Raw genomic sequence first — 22,720 nt, forward strand, 5'->3', positions numbered from 1 at the left:
TAACTCTTTAAATCTCTTATGCGTTTGTAAAAGTCAAATATCATCAATGTTTTTTAAGCATTTACCAGAAACAGATTGGAAATAATCTATGTAACCTAGAAGCTTAGAATATAATTATGAAAATGGTTGACACAAACATACTAGTGAATTTAAGAGTTATTTCCCTTAACCTAGTTCTACCTCCTTAAACATTGGTTAAAAATAAGCATATAAGAAGGTGATATATTTACAAATCAGAATTATGATATGGGTTCTATGAAGTTAAACTTCAGCCACAATATTAAGAAAGCTATGACAATTGAGAAAAAATGGTTAATTGGGGGTTTTAATTGATGGAGTGACCCCTGTACGATTAGACAAAGCTTGCTGAGGATTTAAATTCGCGAACTGAATACCGGATCGTTTTTATCGGATGTGTATAAATTATACTATTCAGATCATTCAATTTCAAAGTATCAAGTTAAATGAAAACAACATGATGAACAACTGTAGAAATAAAACAGCAAAGGTCAAATTAATTAATATCCAATGCAAAATCAATAAACCATCATTAAGTTCAGTCAATACTAGTTTGTCTTAACAATACAAATTCATCATTCCATACTTTCCGTTATAAAAACACTCTTAATAAAAAGATTTTTACGCCGATTTAAAAATAAGAACATTCAATTTAAGCTAAAAATTGTTTTTCACAACATGGTATTTATTTTAAATCTAAAACAAATATTTAGGGCGACAGTAGTTAAACGGAGTTCAAATATCATAAATCAATAAAAAAGGATTATTTTTGGGGAAAATTCAAGATAGCAATAAAAAACTGCAGAAAAGCAAAAAGAAAATAACTTGACGGGACAGCATATTACAAAGTAATAATCGTTATTAGCAAAGCAACGTCGCATGCACAGTGTTTTTCATTTCGTAAGTAGGGTTTCAGCCTCTATTTAGACATGTAATGTTACAGTATTCCCGCCCAAAAGAAAAGAAAAAGGGATAATAAAACAGATAGAAATAAAAATAAGATAAATAGATGTTTGAAAATAGTCATCAAAGATACCAGTGTAATTAATAGTAAGTGTCACTTAGTCTTGTGTATCTTTAAACAGGAGACTGTTTGATAAAAAAAACTTATATGACAGATATTAGTAACGTAATGGATCAGACAGTTTTATATGCATTGATGTTTTATTCTTATTTGGAAATGTCAACTATATTAATAATTACACGAAACGAGCGCATCTTTTTTAATGAGACATCTGCTCCTTAAATTTCTAGTGGCAGAAAAGTCTATTTCCATAATATTAGATATAAAACCCATCCTTTAATGATTACTGAAAACTACAGATAGTCTTAGTCTATCCATATTTGGAAATATTTATTTAGTTTATAAACTATATATATTCTTAGAGTCACGATCTATACGGTCGCAATAAGTTAAATGAGCACGTTCAAAGGAAATACCATGGAAACCATGTGTTTATTTTTTTTTAAATCCGTGCACATAAAATGTCGTACGCTTTCACACTGCATTATGCCTTTGAACCAATACATGTTCATGATAATTATGCATATATTATAAGTGGTGTGGTGGTTAGTGCAAAGCGTCCTGGTTTGATCCCCGCTCCGGGACTGAATTTTCGGTTCTCCACTTGACACCATTTTCAACTATGGTAGCACTCCACAGTTAGAAAATAAAGTTAAAAATGAGCCGCAAAATGTTTTATCATCTCCTATTCCTTGATTTCTAATACATTAACCTAACTGTTTGTGTTGCACATGTGCATATGTATGTAATCAGTATCTTCCATAGATTCAATTTTCAAAAGTTAAAAGGATGAAAGTTAATTCCTTTCATGTGTATCCATGGCAACATTCTGCATTTATTTACCATAGAATATTGCAAAAAGGGGGGTGAACATGTCATATATCCCCCCAAAATTTGGATCAAACTAGAATTTCAATGCCTTTGAGTGATACCTTTTTAGAAACTGTTTTCTTAAATCTTCCTTATGATCAAATAAAAATTGGGTGTCTTTCGCCTCATTTTTTCGTAAAATCCAATCACAAAGTTCGTGCGATAAAAAGTTGGAAAAAAACATTGCAATAATTGCCGGACCAATGTATGGTATGGACATGCAAATACGGACTGTCATACAGAAAACAGCCTATATTACATACATTACATAACCTTGATGTTTATATAAACCCAATACAAAGGCTATTTTAATACTCAGCTATCCAAAAATGAATTTTATTGCACACTAGCTCTCATATTTGAAAAATCCACAGGGGCCAAAATGCGAAACTACACACCTAACTGTGGAGTGCTACCTATGGTCTTGAGAAAAGAGGATAGTCTGTCGGAAGGGACAATAAATGTCTGATCCGTACTAAGAATGAGCCATAACGTTGGCACGTGAAAGGAACACGTGTAGATTTCGAAAAAGACAAGGCAGCACTCGCACCCGCAAAGTGGAAAGGGATTAATATAAGTTGCAATAACTTGTTTCCCAATCCACTATAAATAGATATGTTTTAAACTATTATAAGTGCAAATGGACTAGTTAAAATATAAGAAGTCGTAATGTGAGTTTATTATTCTATCAAAAGCTTAACTCATTTTTAATTGATATGAAAATCTCGACAGAAGAACATACACTCTTTCCTTTGAATGTTCTTCTATCTATCAATGGTCTAAATACGTATCGTTGAAGGAACAATTAAGCATGATTTTATCAATGCTATCTGATCCTACTGAAAAAATATAATTAAGATCATTATTTTACCCATCAATCATACCGTCATGATATTTTGCTTCAAGATTGAGCTTTCTATTTCATCTTTGATATACAACATTCAAACGGTTATCCACCATAAAATTGTCAGTTCTGTTTTTTTTTGTCAGACGTTTTTGTCACATTTTTAGCAAACCCTTTTTATCAAAAGCATGACCCCGAACTGCCAATGTTACTTGTTGCCATCGTTTTTACTTTTTGTAAAATTCCACTTGCTGATTTGCACAATTCTTTGTGCTTTGAATAAGGTGGTTAAATATATTGAACCTTTTTCAACCAAACCATAAGAAGATTGAAGCATTAGGCACACAAAAAAATCGTGAAGTACTTTCACATATAGTTCTATAAAATAGTATTCAAGTAACATTAAGGATTGCAATTTTACTGCACAAGAGGTGTTTATCGACGAAATATCTTCAGTAATGCTCGAGGTCGAACAACTATTTGGAAGTCTAAACCTTATTCAAACGCTCAAGTGCTGATGAAACCAAAAACGACCAGTGGGATCAAGAATAAGAGCAATGCATGAGCTTTGTTTTCACGTAATGGTATTTTATTTTAAACAATATTTATTATTGAAATTCATAGGAATACAATAATACAATTTAGTGTAATTGTCAAGTATGGGAGTCTGAAACAATTAAAATAAAGAAAACGATTATAAATCCATCACCCGTCTGATTTAATTTACATACTAACACCTTGGTCAAAGGCGGAACCAAATCCCGTGTTATAACCACTCTCTCGAAACAGTACAGAAGCTTCTAATGATACCAAGAATGCAGTTCCTTAAGCATTTATCTCATATACAGCATGCATATGAGGAAAATGATAAATTTTTCACAAAAAGCCATTGACATTTTGTTTTTGAACCACAAAACAGTTTTATTAGTATCAAACAATATTTAATGCATTTCCAATAAAATAATGATCGATGAAAAGGTCCCCAAACAGAAACAACGTAAGCCATCGGCCATTATAAACATATAAAATCCAATTTCAGTTTTTAAAATCCATGAGTATCAAATGTCAGAACAATAAGGGCAAATACCGGAAGTTAAACTAACTATGTAGTACTGTATTTTAAAGCGAATCATATATAACCAGAAATATTAATATAAACCGTTATGAACAGACACCAAAGTGACAATTAAAAGCCAAAAAGAAAACAAGCAACCCATAGCAAGAACCGAAAAACAACAAAAAATGAACGTAACTTGAACCACCATAAAAGAAAATTCAAGAATGAGAAACATGGACCCAACCAAAATACCGGGTGTGATCTCAGGTGCCTGAAAGGATACTCAGACAAGAGGTGGTTAAATGTAAAAGATGTGTAATGATTTCTCTCAGCATGGAATACAAGTCCTCTCTGGAGCTATCATGATTCAGAGTCATATACTTAATGTCTCCCGTAAACATACGAAGGAGTGCAAATGACCTTTAAATACATTGCGATCATAATATGATCTTGCTCTTTACTTGATGTGTTGATACAACCAAAAACAGCAGTGAACAATTTGATAATAAATATTCCCTAAAGATATAAATTAATATTTACTATCTATATAACCGATTGGATTTAGCTTAACATTGCATCTTTCCTGGAATAAGCTCAGATTGGATGAATTGGTACCTTTGATAACTATTTACATTACTGGGTCGATGCCATTGCTGGTGGACGTTTCGTCATCGAGGGTATCACCAGCCCAGTAGTCAACTCTTCGGTGTTGACATGAATATTAATACTGTGGTCATTTTTATAAATTTCCTTTTTAAAAAAACTAAGGATTTTCTCATTCCAAGCATATATTACTATAACCGTATTTGGCACAACTTCAAGGAATTTTGAATCCTTAGGGCTCTTCAACTTTGTACTTGTTTGGCTTTATAAATATCTTGATATGAGCGTCAGTGATGAGTCTTATGTAGACGAAACGCGCGTTTAGCGTACTTAATTATAATACTGGTACCTTTGATAACTATATAAGAAGGTGCAATGTTGTGCTCATTTTCAAGACAACCGAAAATTAAAGATTTATAAAAAAAAGTATCAGGAAACATGAAATATCTTTTCAAATTACGTAACAATCGCAATGGGTTTAATCAAAGATTTTTAAAGTAAGAAATCTTACTGTATAAATCCTTGGTAAAATATCACTAATGGTAAGCTATCATAGATAAAAGGGGCAACTGTCCAATCAATTTTAATATTAAAGCACAAATATCCTTAGTGTTTGCAAAGCAAATGCCCTCTCGTGGTACAGGTAAAACAGCCGCGGAAACGTCCTTCTTCCCAAATTTATAACTGGCTAATTGAGAAGTAAACACATGTCAGAGGGACTGTGGTAGTGTACAACGAGACATCATACCGTCGACGTCGTACGCTAAAAATATCGGTCATGCCCTATTTTTATGCCCCATTTTAATTAATTCGTTCCATGAAAGGTTTCACTCAATTAATTATCAGAAAAACATTTAATTTCCTCATTTGTACAATCAAAGCTGCCTTCTAAAGAGAACTTAAAGCTATCATTCGTTTATAAGTCATTTCTAATATAAAAAAAACATTGCATGATAATATCGATACAATAAATCTGTATTAAATATGAACGCTAAAATAATGTCAGTATAAATATCAATCGTATCAATATAATTCCACATATATGTCAATTTTCCAACTGTTCTCTATCAAACGTAATATTTCAAGTCATTTCTCGCATATGTAAATATACTTATTTAAGTGAAAAAGTACAGAAGTATACCACAGAGACAATCTGTATGTAATTATTAGCATATAACGTAAACAACTGGTACTGCGGATTTTTATCAACACCATATACAGCAAGGTCATGAAGTCAAAAACAAAATAATGATGGAAAAAAGTAAAAGCACAAAAATACTGAACTCCGAGGAAAATTCAAAACGGAAAGTCCCTAACTAAATGGCAAAATCAAAGGATATTTTTTTTTCTTTAAAACTTTGATTAAAGTGCGTATAATAATTTATCATAGATACTAGGATTAAATTTCGAACTTCAGACGCGCGTATCGCCTAAAAACATATCAATGACACGCGAATATAAAAAAGTTGCACAGTTTAAATTGACTACGAAATTGAAGACCATTAAGGACCAAACAAAAGTCAGAAAGATTTTTCAAAATACATGTATATCTAAGGTGAAATATTTTTGTGGTCAAAAATGCTTTATAAACAGTTTATTTGTAGTTATATTAGATAAGGAAAAGATATACCAATAAAGGACCCATTAAGGGCATAATCAGTGCACTGATTTTTATATTTAAAAGACGCAGATTCTCGGGTCAGGCTGTGCAGATTTCCAAATAACGATATCGAAGGTCTATTGTACAATTTTGATATACCCTATACATAGGTGTCACTTGGTCCCTTGGTGTCATCATACTACTGTCTTAATGTATTTTACCGAGCATCTTCATGTATTTATACATAAAAAGTACATCTTATAAATCCATCACGTCAATTTTGTTATTACCACATTGTTTCCACTGAAGTCCCACACCCAAGCTTTCTTTCGCGTACAAATTTCACCGATTTTTGGACCAATAGAAGGTTTTATGAAATTATTTCCGTTTCAAATATACTTGATTGTAGGCAGAAAGCGTCAATGGACCATGTAGTTGCAACAGGTTTTTTTTTAAATATAAACATTGCTATTGTTTTACCATTCCTAGTGTAGAGGAATTACTTATTGACTTGTTTATGGAAACGAATCTGGTTAATATACTGTTAAAATGATGTTTAATATTGATGTTCATTTACGATGGCATACGTTACAGTTTCCGGAGTTTTGTTAGCTTTGCATTTAAAAATCAAAAATAAATTATTTAAAAATTTACTTGTTTATCCATACCAAACGCTTGTTTTCATGGCTTGAAAGCATAAATTGTATAGATATATTACCGGGGTATCATGTCCAACACATATCAAATGTTGTTGACAAACAATATATTTTCAAACTAATGTTTTATTGGTCGACATCTATTTAAATTTTCATAGAAATGTATCCACAGAAGCAGGAGTTACCATGAATGGATTTCACACTATGAACATTATTTTTGTTTTAATTTTACAAATTTTTTACTGTATGACAGCATCGCGTGTGGTCTTGTGCAATAGTTGTGATCGTGTGAGTAAATTTATTATCATTGTTTACAACTGTTTCAAACATCTGTGACACATTTTGTCGAATAGAAGTAATCAATGATAATAAAATAATATATACAGAAAAAACATATGTGGTTGATTTACGTACAAATATACTACTAGTTTTATGCTAAACTGTTTTTATTCAAATGCAAACTTATTTTATATAGATGGATTTGGTCAAATTTTGTCCTCAAATTTTAGATTCATCTGATGAAACATTTTTGTCACTTTTGTAACACCTAATACAATTGAGAATGGAAATGCGGAATGTATCAAAGAGACAACAACCCGAACATAGAGAAGACAACAGCGAAAGGCCACCAATAGGTCTTGAATGCAGCGAGAATCTCCTGCACCCGAATGCGTCCTTCAGCTGGCCCCTAAAAATATTTATACTAGTTCAGTGATAATGGACGTCATACTAAACTCTGAATTATACACTCGAAACTAAAATTTAAAATCATACAAGACTAACAGTGGCTCCTGAATTGGAACAGGCACAACATTGCGGAGGGGTTAAACATGTTTTTTGAGATCTCAATCATCCCCCTATACTGAATAGTGTGCAAGTTCCAAACATTACTACCAAGTTATTGATATATGCTCCCTTTACTCTCTACTTTATATTCATCATATTGCCATAGCAATGACATGTTACATTCAAATTAAAAAAAATATAGCGCTATTCATCTTATGCACAAGGGTGAAACAAGTTGTTAAATACTATAAGTAGATATATTATCCCCACATATCTATAAAATATGCCATACTATGTCACTTTTAAGATATTTTTTGTTTTTGTCTTCAATGGACCCCTTTCGTGGTATTCTTAATATTTGAATATAAGTTGTATTTGCTGATACTACACAACATATATAAAGGTTGAGGATGAACACGGACAAAAAAACTATAATAAAAGTGACATATTATGTGGCATATTTGATAAATATGTGGGGATTATACAACTACTTATAGTATGGAAATAGCATGTTTAAAGACTGGGAATTCGAGGATTATATAAATATTTCGGACAACTTTTTCTTTCGAATTCGAACGACTGAATAGCAAATTTCTGATTGAAAAAGGAAGATGATCAAAAGTAGTAATAGACATATAAAGTAGTATCCGCTGTTCTATAGTCATAAATCGATAAAGCAAAAATTAATCCAGTTAACAAACCAAAGCTTAGGGGAACACATCAACTATAAGAGTTACGAACCGTGTTTGCCAGCAATGAAACAATTGACAAATTGGAGACGATTTTTAGTCATATACAAGTTTAATGTCCGTTTTAATATCTTTATATGTTATATTTAATATTAAAACTGTGTATACAAGTTTAATGTCCGTTTTAAATTTTTTATATGTTATATTTAATATTAAAACTGTGTATACAAGTTTAATGTCCGTTTTAAAAAATTTATATGTTATATTTAATATTAAAACTGTGTATACAAGTTTAATGTCCGTTTTAAAATCTTTATGGGTTATATTTAATATTTTCAGATATATCCATCTAATGTGGTAGCATTGAATGGAAACCGGTGGAATTTAGGTCAGGCGACGGCAGCTGTAGTAGAATCTCATTACTTACCAAAGACATGTTTTATCATAGACTATCGACATCTTAACGACCAGTTTCTGGAGGGTTTTGTCACTAAAACCGGGAATTACGAATTCAACAATACTCAAATTATAATTTTTCGGGATGAAGAAGACATCTCAACGTTATCTCTCAAACTCACACAAATAAGAGAACATGGATACAGACTCATTATTGCTCATATTAAAAACACGGACATCAAAACACTGTTCCAGTTGTGTCAGCAACAAGGTTACTTTGAACCAGGTTACGCTTGGATTTTATCTGACATGTCAATGCCGGCGTCTGACATCGACGAAAAGTTTTACCCTTCCGGTTTACTGGCATTACAAAGCCAAGAAATGGATGGATTGGAATCATTGATTGATAAATCTCTTATTTCTATTTCTAATTTTGTCGAAGAAATTAACTCACTTGGAGATACAACAGCTATATACAATAATTCTGTGTTCCGTGACCAGGTTATCAGGTAATTGTTTAATTTCTAATCTTTTGCAATCTTTTATCTTTATTGCGTTTCACGGTGACAAAGGGAATCAAAATACCACAACTATCATTATGCAATCAAATCCCAAGAAAAAGCAAGGTGACACAAAAATAGATCATACTTTACACCACAAATGTTGTTATATTTCTTTCTGGCGTGATTGATATCTACATTCGCAGACAAAATCGAAATTCTTGTTTTTCAATTGTCTGTAACGCAGATCATTGTTTTATCATAAAAATCTAAGCATATTTTTACTATTTGTTGTTTTGGGTGATAGTAATAATATATTATCAAAACTGAGTAGGATGTCAAGATATGACGCCAACATGTTTGAAGGTAAGTATAGTAATAGAAATGACCTTGATGTATAAATCATACCAAAAGGGTTTCCATTTTGCTTTTTTAAACTGCTTTATTCTGACTACAACAATACTTAATTATATACTCGAACTTCTTTTAAACTGAGTTGATATGTGTTTGTTTTTTTTCTACATTGGCTAGAGGTATAAGGGGAAAGCTGATAATTCAAAAACATGTTTAACAACATATTGCACCTGTTACAAGTCAGGCGCCTCTGGCCTTTGTTAGTCTTGTATGAATTTGAATTTAGTTTCTTTTATATATTTCTGAGTTAAGTTAGTATGAAGTCCATTATCACTGAACTAGTACATATTTATGTTTAGGGGACAGCTGAAGCACGCCTCCGAGTGCAAGATTTTCTCACTGTAGACCCTTAACTGGTGGTCTTGGGCTGTTTTCTGCTCTTTGGTAGGATTGTTGTCTCTTTGACACATTCTCCATTTCTCAATTCTATTTATTGTTTATCATTGTTCCAATTTTATGAATAAAAGAAAGCAATGAAAAACATAATAAAGTTGTATGGCCATTCCCTTGTGTGTGTTTTACTCACATGGTTGAAATCTACAACTTGTACTTTTAAATCCTACTAGAAACAAAAAAAAAAGAGCCCAACCCTTCACTTAATTGGAACAGCGGTGTATCAGCATAACTTAAGAACAAACTATAAAAATCAATTCAATAGGGCTTATCTCATCAGATTGATACATTTTAAAAGTCAAGCATTGGAAATTATAATACTGTTATTGAACATTTATTGCGTCAAATAAACCAAGCACCCACCGGATGCCATTTACGCCACAGTGCTTAACGTTTTCATAGAAATAAACATGAAGGTTAATGTTCTAAAACTCCTATTAATTGCACTTAAAGAGAGTAATCTTTAGTTTGTTTAATAATTTCTGTATGACATAGATGTGATTTTGATATCATTTGATTTACAAAGTATTAGTACTCAATTATAGCCCATGGGATAGTTTTAAAACGCTTTGAACCTAAACTAGAGCGTGAATACACTATCAATGCTAATTTGAAAGTTTGATTTAGCGTCTTTATTGCTACATCAAGCGTTGTTGGGGGTTTGTCACTGCCTGAATTATTCAGTGATAATGAAAGGCTCTAATGGTCAAATTGCAAGACCGATTTATTAATAATGGTATTCTTATGTCTTGGGATTACTCTATTGTAGACTTCAATCAGATCTAGTTTTATTGGAACCAATATTGAATACTTAAAATCGATTTAATATCCAGATTACTATCACACCTTTGTCATTTAATAACTAAAATCTCATAACAGATGCATATTTAAATATCATGGGTATAGATATTAATAAAAATACATTGACAAATAAAGCACATGTTATCTTGTGGGTTAAATTGTCAAACCGACCCAACAACATATTAAAACACAAAAGCTTTATTATATGAAGAGGAAAAATCAAGATTAAAAATATTTTAGATACTCTTGTTGTAATTGAAACATCGTTAATATTTACGAATAGATATATGTTACCATCATTAATTTGACGCTGGATAATATGAAAGCTAGAACACAGCGTCGGTCCACGCAATGAACTATGATTAATTCCTATGCGAGTATGTAAGAACAAAAACACATCGAAGATACCGAACTTATAAAAGTGTAAGCCAGACTCGCGTTTAGTCTACAAAAGACTCATTAGTAATGAAAGAATTAGTAAAGTTTTTAAAATAGGCTTGATAAAGTTCGAAGTTGAAGAGGTTTTAGGATACAAAATCCGTATAAAGACATATTTTAAAAATTACAAAGACGTTCGCTAAATTTTTTAAACTTATGTTGAACTGACTTTGAATATTTTCATCAAAAGTCATTTAAAAAAAGCTGTATAATTATTTTTATGTTTCAGCTATGTAACATCTAAACGACATAATGATTCCTCAAACAAAGGTCTTTCATTTGACGAAGAGGGACGTCGAACCAATTATTCGTATGTAGTACGAAACAAAGAAGTTAAAAATAACATCACTAAATGGAAGGATGTAGGACACGTTGGAAGTGATATCTTTACCTTAAATACCATTTACTGGCCCGGTCATACCATATTTGGGCCTGTAAAAAATATCAGTCCAAGACACAGGGTAGTTACTAGACCTGCAGAACCATTTGTATTCATACACGGTCCAGTTGATGGAGTTGATAGTTGTTTTACATCAAAACCATGTTGTTTAGTTTCACAGACCGAGCCGATTGCCAAAGGTGCCTTTATTGATAATTGTTTTACAAATTATTCAGATTCTATATATTGTTGTAGTGGAATTGCTATTGAACTTTTAGATGTACTATCGAAAGATCTCAAATTTGATTATGCAATTTATTTTGAAAATGACACAAATTATGGCAATCTTATCAACGATACTATGAACGGAATGGTAGGTGATATTCTCTCCGGTGTTGCAGATATGATAGTTGGAGCCTTCAGCATTACATCAGCAAGATCAAAATTAATATCATTTACAGAACCTTTTCACTACTCAGGTTATTCATTAGTTATGAAAAAAGAAATAACTAATCCATCAATTGTCGCATTTTTGAAGCCTTTTGACGACAATGTGTGGTTACTCGTAATTCTTAGTGCTATAGGTACTGGTATAGCTACATCATTACTAGAATGGAATAGTCCTTTTGGCTTAAACCCATGGGCCAGGAAACGTGCCAAAAATTATACTTTAGGGTCCGGACTAACAATGGTATTTTCTTTGTGGTTTGGTCATACCGTTTCTACAAAAACACCAAAAGGTTGGCCAAGTAAAGTTTTACAGAATGTATGGGCTGCGATGGCTATATTTATAGTTGCCAGTTATACAGCCAACCTTGCTGCTTATCTTGCCGGTATTGTGAATGAAACTCAAGACATTATTGGTATCCAGGATAATCAAGTAAGTGTGAAAAGCCAGTTCTTTCTGGTGTTAACTGTCAATTCTCTCTCCTGAAATGGTTAAAAGCAAGTTATCTCTAGTGTAAGTGTATGGTAATTTTTCCAAATTGCAAGTGCTAACAACCAGTTATTTTCTATGTTGTGGCATGTGTACTATTGTTTGTCTGTTTATATTTTTCATTTAAAGCCATGGCGTTGTCATTTTATTTTCGATTTACGAGTTTGACTTTCCCTCTGGTATCTTTCGCCCCTCTTTGATCTCTATTTAGGAGATAACTGTATTGTATTTTAAGCTTGGCTTTCGTAAAATGTTGATTTGACTGTCGCCAACTGAGTTATCTAGCGACAAATATAATACAGTTATCTCCATCCTAATGCAGCATCGTAAAATAAAATCCTTCTACTAAATATTTTGGCTTAAAATGACATAGACGAAAAATTCTGCAACCAAAGAGCAGTTAACATTCGAAGGCCCCAAGCGGGTCTTTAGAGCAGCGAGAAAATCCAGCACCAGGAGGTGGGCATCAGCTGGCCATTAAAATAAAAAGTGTACTAGTTTAGTTCATACAGCAACTTCTTAGGAAGAAAGATAATAAGTTAGCAATTTCCTTTAACCTTACTTTCCGCTATATAAATGATGTTTTCTCACTAAATATTTAAAACATGGGTAAAACATATATCTTGACTCACATCAACAAATTTACAACTAGAGTCGGTTGAAAACAAAACTTTACGACAAAAGAGATGATTTTAGCTTTCCAATTGGGAACTTTCCATTTCTTAGTAGCAACATCCCAGCAGCACCTGTATAAGGTGTATATATCTCCCAAATGATATTCCCTAGCTTGTATTTCCTATCATGATATTCTTGATAGAGGGTTGGTGCTAACAAGGAAGCTATTAAACCAAGAGTTCCGAATGATGAAGTTAAAATCATCCCTTCGTAAATTTTACGGACGCCATCACGAGTTGGTTGACCGTTATGGAATAACCGTTTCACATATGATATTGGATATATTCCTTATATCGTAACCACAATCCCCTTCCCTTTTATGAATATGACCTACCGAATTATACTATTTACCGGGTTTGTAATAACATGAGCAACACGACGGGTGCCACATGATCTTCTTATCCTTCTGGAGCACCTGATATCATTCCCAGTTTTTGTCGAGGTTCGTGTTGCTTAGTCTTTAATTTTCTATGTTGTGTCATGTGTACTATTATTTGTCTGTTTATCTTTTTCGTTTTAGCCATGGCGTTTTCAGCTTATTTTCGATTTATGAGTTTGACTGACCCTCTGGTATCTATCGTCCCTCTTTTAGTGAAAATGGACTCCATACTTAACCAAAAACATTAATGAACTAAAATTAAAAGTAAAAATAAATCTGTACAACTATAAATTTTTGTCATTTACATCCATTACACAGGTGATGTCAGAAACACATAGTATGCATAGCTAAATTTACATCGTACGTTGTATATTGTAATGCCCGCGTCACACTGTCCCGATTTTTATATACGATGGACACCCGAATGCGAAAATTGTAAGTTCGTACGAAGTTGGTCCCGATCTCGTTAAAAATACCAAAAAGTGACCGAAGCAAGTACGATGAATAACGAAGTCTATACGATGGTGCCGAAATTATATACGATAGCAAAAGATGGACATACGAAGGTTAACCGAAGACGGGTATTTAAGCTTCATATCTCAGCCGAAGCCTACAAGGTGGATCACGAAGGCAACACCATGGATTACGTAGGCTACGCGATGGATTACGATGATGGTGCGATGGCCATACCATGTCTAAAATGCGTTCTACTTGTTTTGAACTTTTTTATGATACGAACAGAATCTCGACAACATATCGTTTCTGTACAATTTTGCCATGCATGGCGGGAAATCGATCTTTTTGTCTAATTCTTATAAAACTTAGTTTATTATCCCCTCGCCTACTATATGTAGGTTGCGTGTAGATAAAATTGCTATGAACACTCTAGAACCAAAATGCTCAAAACTTGGTATGGTGTATCTCGTTAAGGATATCATAAGCGCTATTGACTTTAAAGTTCAAAGGTCAAGGTCACAGTGGCAGTTGTAATACAAGGCAATATCACCCTTGTGGACACTCTAAAACCAATATGCTTCAAAAGATTTTAACCCCATTTGATATATTGTTCCTCCTTGTATTAAATGATCTGACATTTGTTTTATCTTCAAGGCCAAAGGTCAAGGTCATGCAGATGGACTTGTTTTTTCTTTCTTGAAATAGCATAATACACAGGAAATTGGTTGCTCATTTTTTTACCTGCTGGTTCTAAAGACAGTATTAAAGGTATTTCCAGTAACTGAATGTTTGGGTTGATTTCTAAAAAAAAAATAGTGTCCATATTTGTCCCCAATATGTTACATACGAGGGGATGCCACGCTCGGCATTGCCTTTTTTTAACTGTAAAATGTGAAGACTAGTCTTAATAATCACCCATTATGCCCATGTTTACTGATCTATCTTAAAGGTAAGGTAATGGGTTCGTTGATCCCTTTTATTCAAAAAGAGCTCTTTCCAGGAGAATATCATAGTAATATAGACAAAAGGAAGGATGTGGAGAAAGCAACAAATGCGGCAAAATATGACATATAGAAAACAAAATGGCTATGGGGTAAACATTCGTGTGACAACAACTCAGACGATACATAAAAAAAGTATAATGAAGAAAAAGTTGGTTTCCCTATATACGTGTACCTGCAGTGTTGGTGTACGAGGCGCGTTTATGATTTTCATTATGTTACTTGATATGAAAAATTGACAAAAAATAATATTTGACTTGTAAAGGTAAATCCTGAGCATGTTATAGCTGGTCTTCTTGTTCCATTTGAATTAAAAGAAACAACGCTGTCGCCTTTATTGATATCATAGAATCATATGATAGGACTCCATGTTTTGTGAACGTCTTTCTTAACTGTCGTATTTGACTGACCAGTGCATATTGCGCTTGGCACTTTAAATATATTTTAGCGCAAAAATTAACTTAAATTTAGCTGCCGTCGTAGTTCCATCTTGTCGCCTTCGTACTTTTATTCGATGGCAACACGACGGGATTACGAAGTATTCACGTAATCGTGTTGCCATCATAAGACCTTCGGGTAGCTTTGTGTTTCATTCGTGTAGACATCGTAATGTCAAAACTGCCCGATGGAAACGATGAAAACACGAATGCAATACGATGTTCAAAGATGCATTCCCGGTGACATTAAGATGGTGAGGATGGTGATACGAACTCAATACGAACCCTCAACAACGGACGCACCTTCGGGGATTTTTTAACATGTTAAAAATTGAGAACCCTTCCCGAAGTTGTCTCCGACGGCTAGAAAAAGTGGCTGATGGTTCTACGATGGTTAAAGATGGCACTACGAATAGCCCGATATGAATACGATCAGTCCCGATTATGAAAATTTCTATAATCGTGTTGCCATCGGCATAAAAATCGGGACAGTGTGACGCGGGCATAAAACAAGTCATCTAACACGCACAACATTTGTAAATCAATTAATTTACAAATTAAGTAATATAATTATAAACATAAATGTCATTGGTGAGACTGTTTTGGTATATTTGCATGCTGAACAAGACATAGTTGAGGCCGTTTTTGGCATATGGGCATACGGGAAAGAAGTAGTTTAGACATGATATTTGCGTGGTAATTAACCTTGTACAAACGAAACGGAGGACAATTTCTTTTAATCAATTGTATATTGAGTTTGACTTACTACAGATGGAAATTATTAAAAAAATAAACACAAAAAAACCCGGAAAAAAATAAAAACATAGTTCGAAAAAAAACTAATAAAATTAACAGATTAAAATAAATACATTGGCATACAGTGAGATATGATTTTAATTATTCTTACAGCTTGAGTCAAAGAAAATAGCGATGATTGAAACAAGTGCTGCTGCTGATTTTTTAGACAAAGTAGATTCTAAATTGACAAAGCCCATTTTTGTGAGTGGATTAGATGAGGGTTTACAAGGACTGAGGTAAACACAACAATTATACTGTGTGATGTCAAAACTTTCATTTGTGTGTATGGTAAATATTAATTATTTGATAGCATTGAAACCAGAAATGATACTGATAGTGGAAATGGTGAAGCAAGAAAAAAGGAGACAGTATAGATAATGTTGATTCGTAAAAAAGATACCATGAGCCGGGCTGGTATTTTATGTGAATCAAATTCATACCAACTGTGTATCTGTAGTGTCATCAAAACGAGCAATCATATGTAGGTACCATGCACAATAGCGTGACGTTATCAATTGTTGTAAGGGTTACCATGGCGCTGTTTGATAACGTACGAAGTCGGGCCGATTCTTAGCAGTCAAAGGTAAAGCGTGTTCCAATGTCATGGCAGTCAAAGGGTTAATCTCCTTTGGTGTGTTTTCATTAAAACAACTCTTTTCACAGTTAGACTTCATAATCGGTGAACACAAATGCCTAGCTTAAAGTCTTTAATTGTGTATAAGCAATTACTTATGAAATTATTCATGGTGGCTTGAATATATAATTGCCGCATTTGTCCTATTAGAATCGAAATAATTCATGGGGGCTTGAATATATCTAGATTTTACCACGGGTTGGCCCTTTATGACAAATATTTTCCCCTGAGCGATAGCGAGGGGTAAAATATCGGCATAAAGGGACAACCCGTGGTAAAATCTAGATATATTCAAGCCCCCATGAATTATTTCGATTCTAATAGGACAAATGCGGCAATTATTTTGGATCGAAGCGCCCTAGGTGATGGCATTTTTTGGCGTTCCAATAAATAAATTCACTATTAACGTAAAATAACGGAGCAAACTGAATAAATGATGATGCTTAAACTATTTATAGTTACATATTTAAATTATTTTAGATGAATCTAATCATTATTGTACTTGTATGTCTCATATGTATACAAAAATGGTTAATATAACTTATTTTAGCATCATTTGTTTACGTTTCCTTGTTGTGATGATTTTCCGCTTCACAAGCGTGTATTTTCCCGTAAATTGCGTATATTCTGACGTCATTGTTCTATGACGTCGAGTAGCTCATTCATAAAAAAAGACATATGACGTGGGAGAACAATCGAACAGCCCTTACAATATGGAAAACAACACATTATTAATTTCTTGCGTCCGAAGCGCTTTTCTGGATTTACCTTCATCAGGAACGCTCAAAGCCAAACATTTGAAATCCATATTTTATCACGGGTGTGTACTCAAAGCGTTTGAAGGACGTCATGTTAGAATATTAATTTATACATCTTGTCATTTTAAATCATACCAAAATTTTTAAACAAAATAGGACTACAAGTATGGTTACTTGTTTTTTCGTTGAATTAGAATATCTTCAAAAAAAAATTTTACGTTCTGTACAAAATATGTAGCATATTCGGAAAATTGTCAACTGCATTTCACGGAAGGAACTAGATTGAAGATACACATCGGTTTGCACAATTGAGATTTACAAACACAAATATCATTCATTATACATGTATGAAACAAAAGAATTAAATTTATAATATCGACAATTTAATATTTTGTTTAAAAAAATACATATAATATCAATTGATCAACAAAAGAAACAAAAAAGATCTGTTACCATTGCGAAATTATTAAAAGAAAACACACGCTATTTTACTTACAACGTAATTTCATACTATAATTGGACTAAATTTACAGCATCAAACTGTCCATATATAAAGAAATTAGAAAAATAACAAAAATCTTTACTGACATCATTTTACTAGAACATTTTCCACAGATATTTTATAAACTACGTTCTATTGATATGTTATACCATCGAAACATTTTTTTTATTTTTTAGAAAGGGTATATATGATGTTTATGTTGATGATACCCAAATCCTTCAATATAAATTAGCTGAGATTGATTCCAAATGTACCATCAAGTTTTCTGGTAGCGAGTTCGGTGAAAATTTCTATGCTTTTGGGTTGCCATCTAAATCCATATGGCTTGAGGTAGGAAATAATCTTGTAAATTTTTAGACAGACAATAATTATGAAACAGTCACGAACCCAAAATTTTCAATTTTCGAAAGAACCCCAGCATGTTCTGATAAAATAATAAAAATCTTATTGAAAGGATGTTAAAAAATTGTTTAAACATTGAAATTGATTTACAGTTAACGGAATTCTAAATTTTCGAATCCTTCAATGATATGCATGAATATTCGTCTCAGGGCGTTAAAAAACAACAGTTACTCAATGTTATGATACATTATTTAGATAAGTTAACATGCTTTATGCTATTTTGAGATATTTCCCATTGAACAAATTATGCAAGCTGCTTTGAAATTTAAATGTTATCGTTTAACATGACTGCTTAAAACATTTTATCATTACTTTCGATGCATTATTTGCTTATACAACAGCTAGATTGAATTAAAATGCATGCAATTAAGAACAATGGCGAACATCTACAAAACATTTGATTTAAAAAATATATCTTATTTATACAGGAAAAACTATCGTCACTTATTTTGGATTATGTAGAAAATGGATATTTGGTGACAATTACAAAGAAGTTCGTGTCGGCCCGAGACTGCAAAGAACAAATGTCCACGGACAGTGTCAATCCATATGATCTTCAGCAGACTGGGGGCCTGTTTATTATGCTCGTGTGTGGTTTAGGTCTTTCGGTTTTGCTGTTAGTCGGGGAACATGCTGCTTTCAAGTATTTGGTTCCATACCTCAGAAAACAAGCGACAGACAGTAGGTGGAAATCTAGACGAACACTTGAATTTTTCAATCAGGTATATTTTATTTGTAATAAAATTAACGGTACCAATTTTCTTGCACCAGATGCGCATTTCGACAATACATGTCTCTTCAGTGATGCTCGTGGCAAAAATATTTGAAATCCAAAGTTTTTTATAAAAGATGGAGAGCTATAATCCAAAAGGTCTAAAAAGTATAGCCAAATCCTTGAAAGGAATCAGAGCTTTGCATGAGGGAGATACGTTCCTTAATTTATAATAGTTTCAAATATTTTGCAACAGCAAATTTTAATAACACAAACAAATCCGTATTTTCATACCAGTACCGAAGTACTGGCTACTGGGCTGGTGATACCCTCGGGGACTAATAGTCCACCAGCAGAGCATCAACCCAGTGGTAGTAATAAAATTAACGGTACCAATTTTCTTCCACCAGATGCGCATTTTGACAATACATGTCTCTTCAGTGATGCTCGTGGCCAAAATATTTGAAATCCAAAGCTTATATAAAAGATGGAGAGCTATAATCCAAAAGGTCCAAAACGTATAGCCAAATCCTTGAAAGGAATCAGGGCTTTGCATGAGGGAAAACTTGTGGTATCTTAATTTGGCAAATATGCCTCACTTATATATTTGTAAAAAGTGAGGCACACATTCTTTTATTAATTGAAAGTTGTTTAAAAAATGTTATCTTGGATCGTGATCATTACATCATGTCCAATTTACATCATTTACTATGTACATTTTATATAAATACACGGAAGTCTGAAATGAACATTCGATATTCGATATCTGAGGATTAATATTTGCGACTGTGAATCTGCCATTGAGAGGATATGAGTATCTAAAACGAAATTGAACTAATTAAATCAACACTAGATAGTAACCTGATTATTGTGTTTGAACTATATTTTGATCATATCAATCAGCAAGCCTGTCGTAACCCCTGCCCCATGAATATAGTGATAAAATATCTAGTAGTTGTAAAAAGCATCGAAATCTATAGCAGTACAGAACATATGTTGTAACAAAAAATATTCAAGGTGTAAAGTTCTATTGAATAATTTTTTCAACACTTTATAGCAAATCTCAGACGGTTTTGTAATCTTTTTTAATCTGTTTTTAACATAAATAATAAAACTATGGCAAATGTTTGCCATTTTAACAAGTAGTTCAGTTGAGTATAGTATTATAACTGTTTTTTACTTTTTCCCTTTATTCATTTATGTCGTACTTCTATGAATAAAACTTTTTTTAAGGCTTTATTTATCTTTTTCAGAGATAATTTCTTGTAAATTATAATGTGATAACAACAACATTAAAAGAGAGGAAAGATACCAAACAAGGAACATTCATAAGTCGATAATATACAGACAACGACATAGCTACAAACAAAAGACAAACAGCAGTACACAAAATAGAAAACACAATATAAAAAATGAAGACTGTGTCATTTTGATCTTTTGTGGATAGTTGTCTCATTGGCAATCATACTATATCCTCTTTTTTATATTTGGCTATAACTATATAGCATTGTTAGCTCTATTATCGTACTACAATGAGTACAATAATATTTTTTTCTATTCTTATATCGTATTTTTTCAGAGGTTATATCGAACTGTTATGAGTGAAACATTAGTGTCCCCTCAACAAACAGCCCGTGAAATGATGATGATAATGAAAGATCGACAGTTTACTAGAATGTTCCAAAAAAACGAATTGCAGGTAATTTACCATTTTTAATGTTTGATAAGTGTGGGTGGGCATGACATAGGGGTTATTGGTAATATGCCATGGTCTTGAAGCTCTTATATGGATAGTTTCCAATTAGAGGTAGCTTTCATTGATGTATACTGTCTGATGAGTTGTAAATATCATCAAGCAAAATAAATAACACTATACGCAGCGTTTTTCGTATTAGATACATATAAAATATATTAGTTTCAGTACTGCAGAACAAATAGGTTAAGAATGATAGATCGGAAATCTATAAATGTTTATTAATAGTTTGAGACATGTGAATGTTCTGTTGCTTTTGTTTGAGATACTTTTAAAAAACAAAACAATTTCGAGAATTTTTCAGCGGGCTTGCTTTTCCCAAAACTTCGTTCATCCCAGCTAAGATATTTATATTTATCAAACGCATTTGGTCTAGAGCTTAAAACATGCGATAAGTAATTTAAAAGATAGTATACAATTCTTTATTTGAAACAAATGAACAGGGCACCAATTAAGCCCTAAGATGCACCGTCTCGCGTTTATATTTTTAAAATGGAAATTTATCATTCACACATTTTGAGGTTAACCATTCGGAGGTTGGTTTATTTCTTAACATTTCTGAACACTATTCTGCTGCAAATTTATGGATTCGAGTAAATTGAAATTATTTGTAACGAGATGGAGTTTGGTATTTGTAAGTTATTGCACCTTTATATGTTTTATTTATGTATTCATATAAACTTAAATTTTACAAAGTCCGTTTTAACTGTTAAATAACATTCATAATACATTATATGACATGTCCATTTTGATTTTTTTTTTAAAGCAAAAAGCAGTTCAAAGAGCACCCCGGAAAGGTTTAAAATTTATGAACCTGACTGATATTTTGTTAAGGTAGGTTACTTTAATTGATAGTATTTGTTGAATCATTGCATACGATTCATGATTGACAGATGAAAAGTAATAAAAATATCTCATTGACGGAAGAATGTCGATCTGATTTCGTGCCTACAAACCCCATCCTATCTGAGTATCAACAGTTTAAGTGTCGAGCTGGATAACATTGATAACGGATGTCACAATTCACAATATAAAAACTACATCGGATCGAAGGATTAATATTTCTATTTAAATAATGCACAGGTTTATTATGAAGTTATGAAGTTATAAGTTATAAAAAAAACATATCGTAAAAAAGGAGACAGAAGTATACCGCTGTTCAAAAGTTATAAATCGAATGAGGGAAAACAAAATCCGGGTGACAATCAAAAACCAAGAGAAACTCATCAGTATTTGTGCTGATCATTTAAGAACATTCAATCGAATACTACAAATGAGTTTTATGATCCCGAAAAGCCTATCAAGCGTACTATGTTAAGATTAGAATCTTTGATACTTTTTTGGATTAGGTGGTTGAGAAACATGTATAAGAGTAGAATGAGGTTTTAAAACTCAAGGGTAAATTAACTTGCATGGTTTTGACCTTCATCACATTTGATAGGTTGTTAACCACGTAGTACAGCAGGCGGTGTCGAATCAAGGTCGTCAACCAAGAGTTATGATCCACTCGCCTTCTCCCCATCCTTGGCAGATTAAGCCAACATTTGTGATAACAGTATTGCGCAAACATTTGGTTGAATAAGTCGCCCATTTCAAATACATTATTCCTGACAAATTGTAGCACTTGAACTTTCTCCAGTGCGAAGGTGAACACAAGGTATCGCCTAGAGTTTACAAACTTGTTGAAGCAGAAAACGAATATATACGTTGACATTTAAACATTTTTGCAAGACACATACACAGGAACTTATATTATTTGGTTAAATACATTCAAACTATCACTAAATATCGTCGAATGTATTGGGGGA

At 32.7% G+C, this 22,720-nt stretch overlaps 1 protein-coding gene across 1 annotated transcript in view; it reads left to right on the plus strand.

The window, feature by feature from the left end:
• The window catches only part of LOC134716350 (glutamate receptor ionotropic, NMDA 3A-like), a 34,542-nt gene that overhangs the window by 10,090 nt on the left and 1,732 nt on the right, over nucleotides 1–22,720 (plus strand). The window contains exons 2-8 of the mRNA XM_063579299.1: nucleotides 8,487–9,052; nucleotides 11,319–12,348; nucleotides 16,263–16,387; nucleotides 18,222–18,375; nucleotides 18,876–19,169; nucleotides 20,739–20,858; nucleotides 21,679–21,746. Coding sequence (XP_063435369.1) covers nucleotides 8,487–9,052; nucleotides 11,319–12,348; nucleotides 16,263–16,387; nucleotides 18,222–18,375; nucleotides 18,876–19,169; nucleotides 20,739–20,858; nucleotides 21,679–21,746 — 2,357 coding nt within the window. The remainder of the gene's footprint in view (nucleotides 1–8,486; nucleotides 9,053–11,318; nucleotides 12,349–16,262; nucleotides 16,388–18,221; nucleotides 18,376–18,875; nucleotides 19,170–20,738; nucleotides 20,859–21,678; nucleotides 21,747–22,720) is intronic.

The sequence above is a fragment of the Mytilus trossulus genome, chromosome 1 (assembly GCF_036588685.1).
Source record: "Mytilus trossulus isolate FHL-02 chromosome 1, PNRI_Mtr1.1.1.hap1, whole genome shotgun sequence".
NCBI classification, from domain to species: domain Eukaryota; kingdom Metazoa; phylum Mollusca; class Bivalvia; order Mytilida; family Mytilidae; genus Mytilus; species Mytilus trossulus.